This window comes from Vombatus ursinus, unplaced genomic scaffold (assembly GCF_900497805.2).
Source record: "Vombatus ursinus unplaced genomic scaffold, bare-nosed wombat genome assembly UNPS02014778.1, whole genome shotgun sequence".
In the NCBI taxonomy this organism is placed as follows: domain Eukaryota; kingdom Metazoa; phylum Chordata; class Mammalia; order Diprotodontia; family Vombatidae; genus Vombatus; species Vombatus ursinus.
This window is the reverse complement of record NW_020954556.1, coordinates 56,961,645-56,981,641: the sequence shown is the minus strand read 5'-3', so window position 1 is coordinate 56,981,641 and position 19,997 is coordinate 56,961,645. Positions and strand designations below refer to the sequence as shown.

Below are 19,997 nucleotides of genomic sequence, written 5' to 3'. Positions count from 1 at the left end.
TGACCACAAAAAGCTACTACAGTGACATGGAAAATCAAGATACAAACTCAGAAGAAGACAATGATATGGACAATATTTACAAGTAAAGCCTCAAAGAAAAATGCAGATTGGACACAAACCCAACAAGAATTCTTAAAAGAGCTAAAGAAAGACTTTTAAAAAAGAACAAAAAATGATTTTAAAAATCAAATAAGCAAGGTAGAGAAAAAATTGGGAAAAGAAATAAGAATGATGTAAGAAGATTATAAAAAGAGAATTAATAGCTTGGTAAAAGAGGCACCAAAAATACTAAAGAAAATAATTCCTTATAAAACAGAATTGGACAAATAGTAAAAGGTACAAAATCTCACCAAAGAAAATAACTCCTTAAAAGGTTAAGGTCAATGTCAGGTGGAAGCTAATGACTCCATAAGACATTAAGAAACAATAAAACAAAGTCAAAAGAATGAAAAAATAGAAGAAGATGAGGAATATCTCATTGGAAAAATAACTGACCTGGAAAATAGATCAGGGAGAGTTACTATTAGAATTATTAAACTACCTGAAAGCCATGATTTAAAAAAAAGAGCTTGGACATCATATTTCAAGAAATTATAAAGGAAAACTGCCCAGATATCTTAGAACCAAAAGGTAAAAAGAAATGAAATAGACTTAAGAATTCTGATCAATGCAGTGACCAACCATGATTCCAGAGAAGCAATAATGAAGAATGCTATCCTCCAGACAAAGAAGTGACTTACAAATTGATACACAAATTTTTGGACATGGCCAATATGGAAATTTGTTTTGCTTGACTATACTGATTTGTTGCAATGCTTTTGCTTTTTTTTCTTCTTTTTTCAGTGTGTTTATATGTGGGAGTGGAGAAATAGAGAGAAAATAAATTCTTCATAATTGGAAAAAAAAACAGCAATTAAGAAATGAAAATGTGAGAAAACAAATAGCTTACTAACCAGGACATAGCACTGTTTCACTCTCTTAACATGCCAAATGACAAGAGTGTTAAACTTCAATTTGCATATGACTAAACATTTCAAAATCAAATTTATAGATCTCTTATATTGCATAATCACCAAGATCTCTTAAAGCTGTAATAGAAGCTATTTCCTACAAACTTTTCTTTATGTTGTTCTAAATACAGCATTATATTTACTGTAACACATAACTACAATGACTAATAAACATATACTCTTATAAAGAAGGAAAAAACAAGATATATTTCCTATTCCACTCATAAACCAGGGAATCCTATACTAGATGTTGCAAAATAATTCATTAAATGTTTAAGCCCAAACTCAAAAATCCTACAAGTTTTAATCATTTTCAAAAATATTTCAATATCTATTTAAATACACAAATATTTGTACACTTAAGTCAACAAGCATTTATTAAGTGCCTACTATGCCAAAAGTACCGTACAAGGGCAAAAAACAATCCCTGCTTTCAAGAAGCTCAAAGATTAATGGGGAAAGACTACATGCAAAACAAACAACAATGTACTAATAAGCTATGTACAGGATTAATTGGGACTATCTCAGAGGAAAGGCACTAAGATTAAGGAAAACTGGGAAAGGTTTCTTGCAGAAGAAGGGAGTCTTTAATTGAGACTTGAAGAAAGCCAGGAGGAAAACTTGAGGGAGAGTGAAAGTTCCATGCATGAGGGGACAGCCAGTCAAAATGCAGAGCCAAGGGGTAGAATGTCTTATCTGAAGAACAACAAGGAGATACAATGTCACTGAACTGCAGAGCACATGGAGGGAAGTAAGGTATGAAAACCCTGAAAAAGTAGGAAGGGACCAGGTTATGAATGGTTGTAAAGGACAAATGGGATTTTACATTTGATCCTGGAGGTAACAGGGAGCCACTGGAGTTTACTGAATAGTGGGGTTAAATGGTCAGACCTGAATTTTAAAAAGATCAATTTGACAGTTGAATGGAAGATAGAAAGAGGTAGAGGAGAGACTTAAGGAAGGGAGACCAACCAGAAGGCTATGGTCATAATCTAGGAGTGAAGTGATGAAGGCTTTCACTAGGGAGGTGGCAGGGTCAGAGAGAAGGCAGGTGTATATAAAAGAAATTATGAAGGTAAAATCCAAGAGACTTGGCAACTGACTGGATGTGGGAGGTAAGAGAGTGATGATGATGATGATAGATAGCATTTGTGTAGCATCTATTACGTGCCAGGCACTGTACTAAGTGCTTTACAAATCTTATTTCATTTGACCCTCACAACAATTCTGGGAGGTAGGTGCTATTATTATCACCATTTTACAATTGAAGACACCAAAGCAAACAGAAGTTATCCAAGTTCACACAGCTAGTAAGTATCTGTCACTACTAACCATATTCTAAACCTTTCCAACTTGGTAAAAACCTACAGAAGTTTATGCCTTAGACTTCGAGGATCCAGAGTTATCCCCAACTAATATTTGGTCATTGTAGTAGGACTTTTGTAGAGACATAGAAACCTTTTAAATGCCTCTCTCAAATAAAGAGATATATCTAGAAATTATCAATCCCAGACCCAAACAAAATCTTGCCCTCAAGCCAACTTTCTAATTGGAAACAACTTTCAGCAAGTAAGGTGTTAATGCTTTCCAACCATAAATGAACACCATCCCTAGCACTTAGGAGAGTGCCTGGCACACAGCAGGTACTTAATAAATGTTTACTGACTAACTGACTGACTACAGACAATCAATATTTGCTGGATCATCATCCTGCACACTCACATGCAAAGATATAACCCCGGGATAGCTTCTAGGTTCTTCTTTTCTCCTTATATTGTCTCTCTTGGTAATTTCATCAGCTCTTAAGGCTTCAATTATCATCTCTATGCAGATGACTCTCAAGATCTATATATGGTGTTCCAAAAGTCTTAGTACAACCAATAAGATTGAGAACCTAAAAAAGCTTGGGAATCGGGGGAGCAGAGATGGTAGATACATTATCATAATACCTACTAAAAGCATTACATAATCAATGAAGGGAAAGATGACAAAGGAACATCAAGATGCAGGTAAATTTTTTAAAAAGCCTTCTAGAGATGGATGTCTGGCCAAAATAAATAAATAAATAAATCAGTGTTAAGTGTTTGGACTTCCTTAAAACATCTAATTTTGTTTGAATATACTAAAAATAATAACTACCTTCATTAGGAAGAAAATATATTAGATTCTTAGAAAAGATGTAAAAGCAGCTTTTATTAGGAAGCTATTTCTGAATATTAGAAAAATGAAGAGCTATAAGACTAACAAGCTAAAACCACTCAGGGTCTCAGATTCTTCATCTATAAAATAAGGGAATTAGATTAGATTTCTGAAGTCCCTACCAATTCTTCAACATTATCCAAGTCTCTATGGAGAGAGTGTCTATCCATGGCTTTTCAATTTACTTTTTTAGTAAAAAAAAAAATTACCTTAACTACTAATACTTTTACATGAAACAAGTACAACTTAGGCAACCAAATGATAGCAGTAATAATATCCATAAGCTAATATTTACATAGCTGAAGGATTGCAAAGTTATTTACACACACACACACACACACACACACACATGATTCTCACAACAATCTTGTGAAGGTACTTTTATTTCCTAGATGTTTAACCCATTACAAAAATGTAAATTGATGATTTGCATACAAAGCAGAGTTGTTATAGGACACATTTTTTAGAAATTTCTCTTGTAAACATTAGATGTAGCTAAGTGACACAGCAGATAGCTGGGCCTAATGTTAGGAGTACTTAAGTTTAAATCTGGCTGTCACACAGTATTGTGACTCTGGGCAAGTCACTTAACCTTTTTGCCTCAGCTTCCTCATCTGTAAAATGGGGATGATAGTACTTACCTTGCAGGTACTGTTGTGGTCCAGTTTGGCTGGAAACAATGGATAAAATGATGACAATAGCTAACATTTATCTGCTAGGTGCCAGGCAGGCACTGTACTAAGTGCTTTATAAATAGTATTTCATTTGACCCTCACAACAGTTCTGGGAAGTAGGTACTATTAATCCCCATTTTATAGTTGAGGACACTAAGGCAAACAAATTGACTTACTCAACCAAGTTCACACAGCTAGGAAATGTCTGTCACTACTGACTACATTCTAAACCTTTCCAACTTGGTAAAAATCCATGGGAATAATAGGATAAAATGAGATTGTAAAGGGCTATATGAATGCTAGCAATTATTATTATTACTAAGTGGAAAACATTTTCTTCTAAGAGCTTTTCCAGCAAATATCAAATTTGAGAATATATTTATAAAATGATTTCTTTCCCTAGTTGCTTCAGCACTTAGCATAATGCTTGGCATAAAGTTGGTTGTTGTCCTTCATTTTCAAGAAGGACCAAAATGACATCACTATTTTAGGGTCAAGGTACAGTGTGTCTGACTATGGCTGATCATACCAATTTGAGCTTGGAAAGGTCTACCACAGGTCAGGCACAAATAGTCCATATAACATTTGGAGTGGAGATGTCTCTAAATTTGCACATCTCAAGTTTCTTTTGAGCTACTGCAATTCTGCTTTGCTCATAGAGCATAGTGCCTTCTTTGATGAGGGCACACCATGCTGGATGGTCCTGTGCCAGTGTCTCCCATGTCTCACAAATGATGCCAAAGTTCTTCAGAGAGACCTTGAGAGGGTCCTTGTATTGCTTCTTCAGACCTCCCTGTGAGCACTTTACCTTATGTCAGTTCTCCACTGGCACAAAGTAAGTGTTTAATAAATGCTTATTGATTTGACTTCCAACATGTTAATTAGCATGAGTCAGCACTAAAGACCCAAGTTATTAGCTATACCCCAAAAAACATTTAAAAAATGAAATATATGCCCAACAGTACATACTTATGTGAACTACTGCTATATCAGTCAGCTTAGTGCTATGCTAAGCACTGAGGATGCAAAGAAAGTCTCTCAAGAAGCTTAAGGTCTAATGAGGGAGATAACATGAAACTATCATTAAGTCAGAAAGGCTTAATGAAATTTTGAAAGTCCGATTCAGAAAACCCCTTTGCAAAGATGTTTTATTACTAACTATTCAATCAACCACACAGTACATTACAACATTTGCCTTCCTTGAGGGAAAAAGAATTGATCAGTAGCATTTTCTAACCATAAAATCACTATTAATACATACTGACATTTGCCAAATTCAGATAATATGAATAATTTCATCCATCCATCTCAGCTCCTTTCTTTACAAAAGTCAGTTAAATCCAATCAAGTCTGTAACCAGTTTCCCCCACACTCTTACACAAAAACAGCAGGCATAAAGTAAAAAAGAATTAACAGCCTTAAGTTTGTACAAAATAACACTATTTATTTGAAGATCTTTCCCCCCATGATATTTTAGTTCTAAAACATGGAAGGACATATGGCACAGCTTTCTGCACAGCGAGTGACATTGGTGCATAGTGGATAGAAAGCTATCTCAAGAGGACCTGGCTTCAAGTCCCTCCTCAGACACATATTGCTGTGTGACTCTGGGAAAATCATTTTACCTCTCTGTATTCTAGGCCAGCGATATCAAATGGGCAATACTCCTGAGAGCCCTGAACCAGACTAAAATGTAATTGGGAAATATTAACAAAATAAACACAAATAGAATAGACTATAGATAATATAACTATGCAGTTTTGAGTTAATATGTAACCTACAGGGATTCTTAAATATAGTTAGGTGGCCTCTGTTTCTTTTTAAGCCAGACATCTCTTCTCTAAGACTCTGAAGTTGTAGAGAAGGTGCCAATTTGTTTTGGTAGACAGCAGCCTTATCCCCCTAGCTGCAACATAAAATCATAGAATTCCTAGATGAGGGAACTCCCTCTACCACAAAGGTTAGAGAGATATCTAGAGCACTGAGAAATTAAATGACTTTGCTAGGATCACACAGCCAGCGTATCAGAGATGGAGTCTGAACCAGGTGTTCTTGGCTCTGATGCTAGCTAGGTCTAGATCCATCATGCCATTCTGCCTGCTGCTCCTAGCCTCTCTCTTCTCCCTCCAATCCATCCTCCACAAAGCTGCCATATAGGCACAGATCTGGCCATATCACAGCTCAAAAACTTTCACTACCTTCCACTGCCACTAGATCTGATATGTTTGGAACATTAGCCATCAGACTGATCTCTAGCATTATTTCACTGTACCCCACCCCCTTCACGAACTTGTTTCCAGCCAGACTGGACCACAATATGTTTGCAAAACCTGACATTTCTTTTCCCCTCCTTGCATTTACTCAGGCCATTCTACATGCCTAAAAAGTACTCCCTCCTCATCTTGGCCTCTTGGAATCTTTATCTTCCTGCAAGGGTTAATTAGTTCATGTCACTTCCTCCATGAAGCCCTCCTTGATCTTCCTAGTATTGGTGCTTCCTCCTTCAAATTACCTTGTACTATGCTTGTGTATTGCTATATCTCCCCATCTCCGGTAAAATTCAAACTCCTCAAGGGCAGAGATTATTTTTGGTTTTGTCTTTATATGCCTGGCACCTACACAGTGCCTTACACATAATGAGTATTTAATAAATAACTGTTGAATTTAACTATATACTTTTGTATCTCCTGTGCTAACACAGTGCTGGCCTCCAATAAATTGCTAAAAGGTGATATCAAAATAATTGTTGATTGCTTAGGGGAATAACATAAAGAAATGAACAATCAAGGACTAAGTGCATAATTTAGTCAACACTGTATTTGTCTTAGATACCCCAATTTTATGGAATTGTTAAAATTATAAAGTGAAGTTGTCCTCAATGCAAAAATCCCTTAACAGATTTTTTAAAAAATCATTTCATATGCCTGATACATAAGTAATGAAGAATGAGTGAAACAGAGCAGCAAATTGGTTATACCAGGGATAACAGGACTACCTATTTTATCACTGGCAGTCCAATGTTACATATGCCTGATATCCTAGGCCTAGTTTTTTTTTTTTTAAGTATGCTGAATTATACCATATGCTAAGCAAATTTTATGGTATAGATTTGTAGTTAACTCTTGCACTAAAATCCCAAGATTATAACTGAATAAAGCTTCAAAAGAAAATTAGTGCCTTAATTACCAAATTAATTTTTGAAAGATTTCCAACATACTGGTTTTAATAGCATGGAATTATCTAGGATTCAAACTTAAATAAAATATGATCAAGGTATAAAGAGCTAAAAATGTTACATGGTTACATGGAAAAACAGTTTTCCTGAGAATGGAAGAATCAAACATCATCTCCAGACTCTGGATATTTTCACTGGCTGTCCCCTATGCCTAAAATACTGTCTCTTCTGTCCTCCTTAGCTTCCTTCAAAGCCCAGATAAAATCTTGTCTTCTATGAAAAGCCTTTCCTAGTCCCCCTTAATACTAGTAACTTCCCACTTTTAATTATCTCCAACTTATCTTGTAAATAACTTGTTTGTTTATAGTTGTTGTCTCATAGTCTTTCCCATTAGATTGTAAGCTCCCTGAAAGGAGACTGTCTTTTGCCTTTCTTTGTATTTCCAATGCTTAGTATAGTACCTGGCATGTAGTTGGTGCTTGATAAACACTGACTGAGTATGCCTATAAGAACCAATCATCAATTATACATCAAAGTAGAGACTATTGGTATCAAAGGTATATCTACCTACCCTAAGAGAGACTGGTTTAATTTATACCAAACTAATTTAGAAACTAACTTCTAACATTATTTCAAAATATTATTGAAACTCCAGACAAAAATACATTTCAATTCTGAAAGCAATGACATTTTAAATTTAATCCTAATTTTATTTAATATTTCAGGCATTTCAAAATGATTTGCAGGTTTAAAAAAATGACTAAGCATTATAATCCATTTACCAAAAAGCTCAAAATGGATTTTTCAATGTGCTCCTCTTATTCATTTCTTGCTCCTGAATCAGCACTTTGTTGACAACATAAACATATTTTCACTCTCATTTTTCAGTTAGGTTAAAGATTATTATGAAAAAGTCTATTAATTCCAAATTTCTTTTAAAAATATAGAACCATTACAAGCATGAGCAAAGAATACAAATTTACTGAATAATAAACGAGGCTACCATAACAAAGGCATTAAGATATAAGTTTGGCTATTTGCTATAAAGCACTATATACTGAAATTCCAAGAAGCCATAAATGGGAGTTTGGGGATTATTTGGCATATTTCTTGTGTACAGTGGTGTTTACAAATCAACTTGGAAAAGTTACTTGTGAGTATAACAATAGACTGTTAGATACTGTTAAAAAGAAGCTGAATATTACAAAGCATTTGAATATTAAAACATTACTGTTTAATATATTACTAGTTTATCTTTGATGAGATGATTTTTTCACCTTGCTTTTTTATTAATATAGACTTGTCAAATATGAATTTTCCACATACAAGAACAGAACAAAATGATTATACATGAAACCATACAGCTTTTTTTAAAAGTACATATTAAATTTAACACTGTACTTCCAACACTGCGCTGCTTGGTTATAGCCCCTTCTGAAATTCTTTCTGCTCTCTTCTGTTTATTTTTTAAATGCTTCAATGACACTTTTTTCTTTCTTTTCTTTTATTTCCCTTGCCATTACTACTATTGCTCTAACTTTCCCTCCTTTATAATTTCCAACCCTCAGACTCCAAGCACTCCCTAAAGTATAGTCAAACACAAGAAACCCCATAAATCGGCCATGTCTTTAAATGCATATCTCATTCTTCACCTCTGCTTGAAAAAAAAAATCACTTGTTTTCTTTCTGAGAGTATTAACTAATATATTCTTTACTAGTTCTAAAACTGTTTAATCAATAGAGTAGGAAAGATTAAAAATATATGAAACCCTTTTATCATGAAGTTAATTGATACAGGAATTCGGAAATATTATTTGGTGAAATGATGCCTGAAAAGCACAAAATACATGAAATAAAATGTTTAAAACTCCCAAATAACTAGTCTAATATTATAGATAGTAGAGCTGTATCAAATGATAACACAGGGTTCCAGATACAAAACCAGGAAGTTTAAATATTTTTTAAAATTGTGGTTTTACAATATGTATGTTCTAGATTAAGATATTTAGTTGCAAATACCAAAGGCTTTATAATAACCCATTCAAAAATGGCTTTTGCCTTGCTATTGCTCATAGAATTTTCTTTTGATGTAAAATGTCCTTGCCTACACCTGGACTGCTAGGTGGCACAGATGATAGAATGCCGGGCCTGGAGCCAGGAAGACTTGAGTTCAAATCCAGTCTCAGACGCTTACTAGTTGTATGTCCCTGGACATGTCACTTAACCTCTGTTTGTCTCAATTTCCTCACCTGTAAAACAGGGATAATAATGGTGCCTGACTCCCAGGGTTGTTTTGAGGATCAAATGTGATAACTGTAAAGTGCTTAGCACAATGCCTGGTATAGTGTAAGTACTATGTAAGTGTTAGTTGATTATTGCCCGGTAGTAAGAAAATTATTCTACTTCCCTAGAATCTATTAAAGGTGTCCTTTGTACATCTTAGTATTAATGACTTTTCAAAAATGGAGTAGGTTACATTGTCAATCAATTCTGAAACTTTAAAAAAAAAGTTACCTCAGGATCAAGACCAAGTGAATTAAACCTTAGCCAAAAGAAACTTTCATAGAAAATTACAAGCAAATGATAATAGAACTTTCAAAGCTGCCCAAGTCATATTACTAGTCTACTCTTAAAAAGTCAGCAAAAGGTTTATACTATGCTTGTAAAAGAGCTAATTATAGTATTTGATCATTTAATCTAGTATTTAAAATTTAATTTCAAGTTTAGCAGAATTATCTACTTCGGACTTACCATAAACCAAATTTCAACTTCTGCTCTGGATTGTTCATTTTAAAATTTAAATTTTATAAAGTTAAAAAGTATTGGTTCCTCTTCACAAAATTCAAAAGTGAACTAGAGATTGAATTTTTAAGAAGCTAAATATAATGAATCTTTTAAATATTTCAAAATAGGACAAAAATATTATAAATTTAATTATCTTAAAAGCCTCACTGCTACAAATATTTAATGAGAAGCTGATCTACATTGAAAGATGAATGGTGTGATAATTCATTTTCATACACACTTGGATATATAATAGTGAAAAAGATTTAAGAATATTTGTAATTTAAAAAGTGAAAATTTAATAGTTAATTTCTAAAATGGAAAAGGGTTTTTTGTCACATCTTCCTAAACAAAAGGAAAAAAAAAATTTGAACTATAGACTGTTCCTATTTGCCAACAGGTTGCATTCTCAAGGTCTATAAATCAATTGTTTAGAATTCAGGGTGTATTTCCCCATAAAAGTGGTGTTATAAATGGAAATTTGTTTTCCAAGGCTAGCCTATAATAAAAACGCATTTAACTCATGATATAAATAAGATACTCTCCAGCTCTAAATCTATGACCTCGTGAACTACAATCCTAAGAGTCCACCACACTTTAAGAGGATGAATGTCTAAAGGAGGAAGAAAGTCTCATAACCTTTTCTGGGACACAGGGCTACCCTTAGCTAAGCTTAATTTTGGTACCATCCTTTCTGTACCATTCTTCCACTGACTGGTTCATGTACTCTTCAATCCAGTGACACTGGGTTCCTTGCTGTCCCACAAACAAGACACTCATGTCTCTCACTTTGTGGCATTTTCTCTGGATTGCTCCCTTTACTTATTTCAATCTACTCTTTTTACATGAATTCATTTAAGGCATAAAATATCATCTTCAAGAAGCCTTTCTCAACCCCTCTTAATGCTACTACCTTCCCTCTCTTATTTCCCATTTATCCTGTGTATAGTTTGTTTGTACATAGTTGTTTGCTTGTTTTCTCCCCCATTAGATTGTGAGCTCCTGAGGACAGGGAACATTTTTTGCCTCTTTTTGTATCACCAGAGCTCCGCACAGTGCCTGGCACATAAATAATGACACTTAAATGTTTATTATTGACTGAATGGTTCCCAAATCTTCTATATATCTTAAGCCCGCTACTCAAGCACTCTACTTAGACCCTCCAATCTTCCACTCAACTCTTACAATAGTCCATGCTACAAAACTACTGACCTCCATTTCCAAATTCACATATTATTATAAGGAAACAGCCAAATAAAACTTCCCTAAATTGTTCTTCCTTTTCACAATTTCTCTTCCTTTGCTTTTAAATCTTTTCTCCCCTGAAAGCTCCAGATTTTTTCATGAGTTTTTCCCAGTCTCCTATCACCAATCTCCCTGAGTACCAAAGGTCACATCCTCATTTTTAAAGTTTCCTTGTCCTTGGGAAACTCAGAGAAAACAGAATGTAAAGATTCCAGAGGAGCGGTGGTAGTAGGAATTTGGTGACTGCCCACACTCTTTAAAACTTTCAAATATTCATACTCCAATTCTTAAAATTAATACAATTACAAAATTTAAATCAATGTAAGAGACAGAGTGTCTTGTTTGTGGAACAGCCAAGAGGCCAGTGTCACTGGATTGAAGAGTAAGGTACAGGAAGACACACAAATTCATGTTGTCTTTCACTAATAAAAATGTTTTAAAACTTTCCCAACTGATTTCTGTACCCTAGTTTTCTGATTCCTTTTCCTCTTTTATAACTGTAATACTTATTATGCCACTCCCTAATTAAGGCATTACCTTTGGTGATAATAGAAAACTAATAACCTGAGGTCTGTCACAATGTGACACTGTCTCAGTCTATCAGACATACGTATAGAAAGACATAACTTCTGTAAAAATTTATAAAGTGTTAAATACTTATGCAAAAACTCTTAATACTAATGCTTTCTCAAATATGGTAGAGAATTTAATTGCTACACAGAATAATGATCCATTAAAAAAACACACCCTTATTATAAATAGAAGAATCAACCTCCCAGTCACCCAAGATGGCAATTCATCCTTCATTCAGCTACTAAGGTGATTTTTTCCAAGGCAGAGGTTTGACTATGTCACCCTCCTGCTTCCAATGAGCTGCAGAGGATTTAGGATCAAACATAAATTCTTCTGTATGGCATTTAAAGCTCTTCACAACCTTGTCCTTTCCTTCCTTTCCGGTCTTATACTGTGTTCTCCTGCATGGACTCTATGATCCAACCATACTGCCCTACTTGCTGTTCCTCACCCATGGCACAACCTCTTTGTACCTTTGCACTGGCTGTCCCCCATTCCTGGGATACTCTGTACCTTTGCCTCCACCTCATAGTTTTCTGGGCTTCTTCCATAGTCAGCTAAATTTCACCTTCAAGAACCCTTTCCTATTCTGCCCAAGTTTTCAGTGTCTTCCTCTCTCAGATTACCTTTTAGTTACTTTGTATATAGGTTATGTGTACCTAGTTATTTACAGGTCTCCCCAGTTAGAATGTACACTGCGTAAGAAGAGGGACTGTTTTTTGCTTTTTTTTTAATCCCCAGTCCTTAGTACAGTGTCTCACACATAGTAAGCACTTAATAAATGATGGTGACTAACCTATAATTTCAGAAAAAAAATAGCTTCAATTAGTTTTAAAAGCACCAAAGTTTTTTTAAATGTGTTATAAAGCACTTTAACTTTACAATCAGGACACTTAGAATTTTAAAAGCATTATAAATTCCAAAATTTATTACTTTTGCCTAAAAAGGGTTGAGGTTTTTTTTTTTTCAACCCCTAAACCAAGCTTTTGTCTATACTATGTCTACCACCTTACAAATAGGCTGACTAGTTTCTGGATGAGGTTGACTATATTATTGAAAAATATGTATTTTTGTGTATATTCTAAATGCATATGCAACCTTAATATTAAATGTCATAGTATTAAAAAAAAATTAGAAGAGAAGCAGATGACATACCTCTCACATTTTGGGTAGGCGGCTAGGTGGCACAGTGGATAGAGTGCCAGGTTTGGAGTTAGGAAGCCCTGAATTCAAACCCAGTGTCAGACATTTACTAGCTATGTGACATTGAGCAAGTCACTTAACCTCTGTTTGCCTGTAAAATGAAGATATTAATAGCACCTACCTCACAAGATTATTGTGAGGATCAAATGAGATAATATTTGTAAAGCACCTAACATATAGTAGGCTCTAAATAAATGTTACTTAAACAATTACTATTAGGAAATGTATTCTTAACCCAACAAAAGAAAATGGCAATTACAAAAGATAAAACAGATAATTTTGATTGCATGAAACTGAAAAGGTTCTATTAAAACAAAATTAATGCACTTAGGATAAGAAAGAAAGTGGCTGTGGGGGAGGATTGCATCAAATTTCTCTGATAAGGCTTAGGCATCCAAGATTATATATATATATATATTATATATATATGTACACACACACACATGACTAATAGCAATTCCCAATAGATAAATGGTCAAAGTACAGGAACAAATAGTTCTTAAAACAAGAATTGCAAAGTATTTACAACCACATGAAATAATACTCCAAATCACTAATAATGAGAGAAATGAAAATCAAAACAACCCTGAGGTTTCACTTCATACCATGCAAATTGGCGCACACACACACACACACACACACACACACACACACACACACACAAAATAATAAAAAATGACAATAGTCAGTGTTGGAGAAGTTGTGGAATGATAATAATTCTAATACATCGTCGGTGGTGCTGTAAATTGGTACAATCATTTTGGAATTATGTAAATAAGGTGATTTTACTACTAGGCTCATACCTGAAGGAAATCATTGATAATAATAAAATCCCCAGATACACCAAAATAGTTATAGCAGTACTTTTTGTGAGAGCAAGGAATTGGAAATAAAGTAGATGCCCAGTAATTGAGGAATGGCTAAACAAGTTGTGCTAAGTGAATGTAATAGAATATTACTCTGCTGTAAGAAATGTATGTGATGTATACAGAAAAACATGGAAAGATCTATATGAACAGATCCAGAAGTAAGCAGAACCAAGAAAACAATACACCCAGTAACAATAACAATATAAATGGAAAGAACTACACACCAAAAAAAAAAAAAATCAATAGTGAATGTAACAAAATCAAAGATCAAGAAGGACTGAAAAGAAGAGATATGAGGGGATACCCCCAGTCCATCCCTTCATGGAGGTAGGAATTACAAAAGTGTTATGTATTGTATATGTTTTTGGACTTTTCTCAGTTGTACTGATTCTTCTCTTCTGTTAAAAATTACTATTTGTGGGGCAGCTAGGTGGTGCAGTGGATAGAGCACTGGCCCTGCAATCAGGAGGACCTCAGTTCAAATCTGACCTCCCATACATAACACTTACTAGCTGAGTGACTTGGGGCAAGTCACTTAACTCCAATTTCATCACCAAAATAAATAAACAAAAAATTAAAAATTTTTTTTTAAAAAAAAAATACCATTTGTCCTATGAGATGGCTCTCTGAGAGGAAGAGCAAGAGAGATACTTGGAATAACTATAATGATGTAAGAAACAGAAGACATCATCTTATTTTTTTTTTAAAATGTGAGGTTAGGCAGACCATTCTCCTAACAAACTGAAGATCTGTGCAAGATGGTGGATTTTTAAAATTAACAACAAGGAATCAAAGTTACTAAAAGAAACACAAAAGCAACTTTTAATAGATATACTCTAAATTCTTCTCCCTTGATGTAGTATCAATTTCAAGATAATACAATTTATTTTTAAAATAATATCTGAATTAGTCAAGTCAATAAATAGGTCACAAATTGTGACCTACTTGATCTCTTCTCTCATATACAAGTATAATATAGTAATACCTCATTTATCCAATGTCAGGAAATGAACTGTTCCACACAAGTTAATTTTCCAAGATAAATGAAACATCCCATTTGAGGGCCAAATCTTTGTCAGAGTTATAACATACTTCCTTGCCTCCTTAAATTGAGTCTATTGAAGAATGGTGGCTTGAATGCTTTTTAGTTAATGGAGTCCTTAAAAGAGATCATCCCCAACAAGCCACTTGATAGTAAGACCTAAAGCATAGAAGAAGGAGAGGGGAGGAGGACCCTTATCCCTGCTCTGGCACTATAGTCGTGGGGATGCACTCTACTCTCCCCAAGGTAAGATACTAAACATAATTGAACCTTTTCTTGGTGACTCAGTATCATCATTACTTTAATGATGGGTCGATGTGGTAATACAGTAATGCCCTTGGGGGTTGTTGAGGTGTGCAAGGCTATTTGCTCCTAATGGCTCCAGACGGCTAAGCTTGAGTTTTGTTTACTTTTTACAGTTTTTCTCCCTTTCTCCTCACTATCAAGCTATCAAGTCCCTCTTTGTGGCTGTGTGGATGCCTTAGTGACACAAGTTACTTCCATTGTTAAATGCAGAATCATGCATGAAATAAGAGTGAAGGGAGAACTAAGTGAGCATGTAATGCATTATTTTGATTGAAAAGTTTACCAGCTTTGTGACATCTTTTTGGCTGCTCAGAAAATTTTGCTTGCTTCTTGGGTTCTATATACTTTAAGTTGCTAGGAAATTGACTTCCACATAATTAAGGCGCTTCTGCAATTTGCTTTTCCATCTGCTTCTAAAATTTAGACCTTTTTAGAAAAAATGATTCACTGAAGTCTGAACTTAATAACATTGTACCAAAAAAAACAAGTGAAAGTTTCAGATACAAAATACAAGAAAAAAAGGTAGGGAGTGAAAACCTTTCTATACCTTTCAAGACGTATTAAAAAGATACTATTGGATACAAGGTTATAAGCATACAAAGAGTAACTGTACTCTAAATTCAATTCTCTAGTGTAGAGTAACAAAAAAGTAAAATATATCTTAAGAAGAACAAATCACTAAATGCAGAGTTACTTGGTTAAGTTTCATTGTTGAACAATACAGTAACAAGGATTTTAAAACGTGTTTTTAAAAAGTTGTTAATAAAAGATAGGAAAAGACAAAGTAACTTCTAAATGTAATATGACAGAACAGGAAAGAAAGAACTTAAATTATTTTTTCAAAAATCTCACACACACATACATTCATTAAAAGATTCCAATTTCAGATGCCTTAATGCCCTTTTAGTACACAATGTTGCTTTTAAAAGTTTCAGATACAGATCACAAAGAGCTATACAGAGGCTGAAAATTCTGATTATCAAACCAAAATTCCAACATCAAAAATCTTAGCCTTCCAATACATACAATAACTAATAAATTAAACAGTACCATTCTCACATAGCCTTATTAAAAGGAAGGTGGGGGCAATTCTGTATGATGGCAAGCAGGTTACTAAAAACAAGCCGAAGAGATCTAGCTAACTGAAGGCAAACAACATAATTACTTAGTGCAAACAAGATGGTCAAAAGTCAAATCAACAAGCATTGCTGAAGCGCCTACTTGGTGCCACACTTCGCTGGGTACTGGGGATACAAAGAAAGGCAAAATCAGTCCCTTCCCTCAGGGAGCTTGCAACTGAATGTGGGAAGTTTTCGATAGTCCTCACCTAGGTGCCCTGGACACCCAGGATAAGAAATTGTCCTTAGTTCAGAGTATACAAAAGGGAGAAGAACGTAAGCTCCTTGAGGACAGGGCTGTCTTTCACTTTGTCTCCTCAGTGCTTAGTTCAGTGCTTACTGAAGTGGATGGAGAGAATGAAAAGCCAGCCGTGGATCGTTTTTAGAAACTCTTCTGAATACCTATACATACTAAGAAGAAGAAAAAAAGGGGAAGGGTGGGTTCGGCATCAAGCTTTCCGTGGGTGGCCGCTACAAACGCCCTCCCGCAGCCGCCGTGCGGTCAGTGCCCGCACCAGCACCGCCCCGAGAACCCGGGAAAGGCGTCCCCGGGATGCCCGACCCCCCTCCCGCCCCTCCCCCGGCGCGGGCCCCCGCCTCACCTTTTTCAGGGCCGTCACCAGGAGCCCCCTCCACTTGGGCGCGTTCTCCTCGCTGAAGAACTCGTACTGCAGCTGCAGCGCCTGCATGGTGCCCCGGGGGCTCCTCCGGGGGGCGGCGGCGGCTGAGTGGGGCGCCAGGGGGCGGGGAGGACGAGGACAAGGAAGAGGAGGAGGAGGAGGAGGCCGTGCTCTCACGCCCGGCCCCGGCGGGGGGCAAGGCGAGCGGGGGCCCGGCGCGGCCACTTACACAGGACCAGGGACCAAGCCGAGCCCGGACCAGGAGGCGGCAGCGGCGGCGGCGGCGGCGGCATCCCGCACCGCCTCCCCCGGGCCGGGGCCGGGGCCGGCGCTCTGTCCCCCACCCCCGCTGCCGCTGCCGCTGCGGGGCCTGCTTCGGCGCGGAGCCGCCCCCAGGGTCCCCTTTGGCGTCTGCCCGGGGCCCGGCCCGCCCGGCCCGCCCGGCCCGGCCTGGCCCTGCAGCGGAGCCCCGGGGAGGTGGGGCGTGCAGCTAGCGACGTCTCCGGCGCCCCTTCCCTCCGCTACGGCGGCGAGGCTGCCCGAGGGGTCCCGGGAAAGCAGGGCCCCCGGGAGACGTGGAGTGCAGAGCAGGAGAGGAAGGATGGGAAGAACCAGATCTTGTTGTTCTATAGGAGCCCGGCCGCCCTGAGGTGCCACCGCCGCCGCCGCCGCCGCCGGTGTAAAGCTCAAGCTTCCTACTTCAGAGTGGAACCTGCCTCGCGACTGAGCATGCTCAGCAGCAGGGACAGCAGCTCGCCGCCTCTAGCCCGGGAGGCTGCCACCTTCCCCTCCCCCGCCCCCAAACTCCTCCGGCTCCAGGTTTTCCCTTCAACCGCGAAGGGCCTGGGGGGGGGCGATTCTAGAAGTGGGGAGATTGGCTGCTCTCTGAGTTCAGCCCTGGCACGGGAGAGGAGGGGAAGGAGCGCGGGGGGGCGGGGGGAGTGGTGGCAAACGGCGAGAAGGAGGGGCGGCTGAGGGACACTGGCCGAGTTAGGAGAAAGGACTCTCCGAGTTGAGAGATAGGGTCACGTGAAAGAACCTGCCTCACCTTTGGAGGTCTGGGGCTCTTTTTGTTTCAGAAGCCCCGGATGGGGGTGAGGTGCAGATTTGGCAACAGCACAGGGAGGTGTCGGGTGAGTGCCTAGGTTAGGGTAGGCACTGTACAACCAACCTACAAAGAAGACGGGCCCCTAAAATCTCCCGGGAGGGATAGCGCATATATGCGTGTGTGACGCGCCCTTTCTTCCTCTCCCAGGATGCCGTCATGTACAGTCTCATTTGTCATTTTCGGACACAGGGCACACAGAAGGAGTCAGAAGGGACCTTAGAGGTCATCTATTCCAACCTGAACAGCATTTGCCCGTTCACTCCGAGATTACCTTCAATTTACACTGTGTGCAGCTTGCGTGTACATAGTCATTTGCATCTTGTCTCCTCCATTAAGACTGTGAGGTCCTTGAGAGCCGATCCCGCACGGTGTTGCCTTTCTTTGTATCTCCAGCTCTTCGCACAGCGCCTGGCACATTGTAGGAGCTTCATAAATGACTGTGGGTTGACAACTTAGAGACCCAGAAAAGGGTGATATGTTTATAATGGTTACACACTTCATTCAGAGACCCAAAATAACAACAAAACAAAAACCTAGAGAAAAGAGAGAGAAGCTAGTACATGGATCAAGCTTGTTCACTGGTGAATATGCTCCAGCAGGTGATACTTAGAGTAATGTAGCTCCTTGGTTTCAGAAACGAAAGTAGTGGAATCTGGAAAGAAACGAGACCCTTCAAGTAAGGGGGTAGGGGGACCCAAAAAAAATGTCAGTAAGCTGTCCATTGTTCTCTTTTATTTACATAGTCAAAAAACCTCAGTAACCATTAAAAGAAAATTCTCGGATGAGAGTACCACGTAAAATGGTATGGTCAAAATCTATAGATAGGTATTACAAAGTACTTTTAAAATACCTCATCTGATTCTCACAACAATCTAGGGATATAGGTTCTATTATTATCCCGTTTATAGATGAAGAAACCGAGATTAAAGTGTGTGTGTGTGTACACACACATCACTTTGTTTGCAAAGCGCTGAACACGTCTCATTTGGTCCTCACAACAACCCTAGGAGGTTTATCCCCATTTTACAGATGACGAAACTAAGTCATAGAGGTTACTTGCCCAAAGTCACACAGCTAATAAGGGAGCCCTAGCGATGCAGTCGGCAATCAAAATGTGTCAGCAAGTCCCTGTGATCTTCGTAGAGTTTCTTACAACGGGATACCCCTACTAATCTAATGCTGTTCCCCACCACCACCACCACCCCATTCTCCAAAGGTCTGCCTGCAGCGCCAGGGATGAATCCTGTCTGATGTGGCTTAGGGAGCAAATAAAGAGCCCGACCCTGAAAACTCTTGGACTGTGGGTACAAACGAGGAGCCCCTCCCAAGGTGAGGGAAAGTCGACCCACCACCCCGCAACACACACACAAACACCCCTCCCCCCTTTTTCCCCCCAGGCTGGAAGTACAGGTACTGCCCTGCTCCCTGGCCGTGGAGTAAAACGCGGATAACTGGATTTTAGACCGGACTGGGCATGCTCAGCAACCCAACGCGGGGGGGGGGGGGGGGGTTGTTCACGAGTAAGGATAAGTTCACGCTGGCCGGATCGCGGCCCGAGGATTGGAACGGGCAAAGGGCCAGGGCTGCTGATCAGACAGGGGTGGTCAAGTGGGGAGGGGGCTCCAACTGGGACCGTAGCCCGTCCATTCTCTGGAGACAAAAGAATATCCATCCTCATGCAAGGAGGAAGGGAAACGGCAAAGGAGGCCCCGGCGTGAGGCGGGAACCCGGGGCAGTGACTGGCAGCCCCAGGACCACCACTGCCCCAACCCAGACAGTTAGAATTGGGCGGCGCCTGCGCGGCTGCTTCCCCTTGCGCTTCTCTTTCCTTGACCAGACTAAGGGAGGCCTGCACCAAGGCGGAAGTGACGCTCAGAAGAGGCGCCCAGAACAGGTAGCCGAGCGCAGAGCTCCTCGACCGCCCTTCGGCGGTCCAAGGAGCGGAAGGAGGATTCTTCAGTCTCCTTCCGGCTTAGTCCCAGAGACACGCCCCCTGCAGGCGGGAGGGCCGTGCGTGCAGGCGCAGCCCCAGCGGCCACGTCCCTCTGCGCTCTCGTCCCTGCTCTCTTTA

The 19,997-nt window shown here is 38.8% G+C and overlaps 1 protein-coding gene across 2 annotated transcripts in view; it reads right to left on the bottom strand.

Moving 5' to 3' along the window:
• SOS1 (SOS Ras/Rac guanine nucleotide exchange factor 1) overlaps positions 1 to 16,926 on the bottom strand; it is a 194,467-nt gene extending 177,541 nt beyond the window's left edge. For both annotated transcript variants that reach the window (XM_027865109.1, XM_027865110.1), the window contains exon 1: positions 16,801 to 16,926. In XM_027865109.1, coding sequence (XP_027720910.1) covers positions 16,801 to 16,887 — 87 coding nt within the window. In that variant the 5' untranslated portion in view covers positions 16,888 to 16,926. The remainder of the gene's footprint in view (positions 1 to 16,800) is intronic.
• Between the last annotated feature and the right edge of the window lie 3,071 nt (positions 16,927 to 19,997).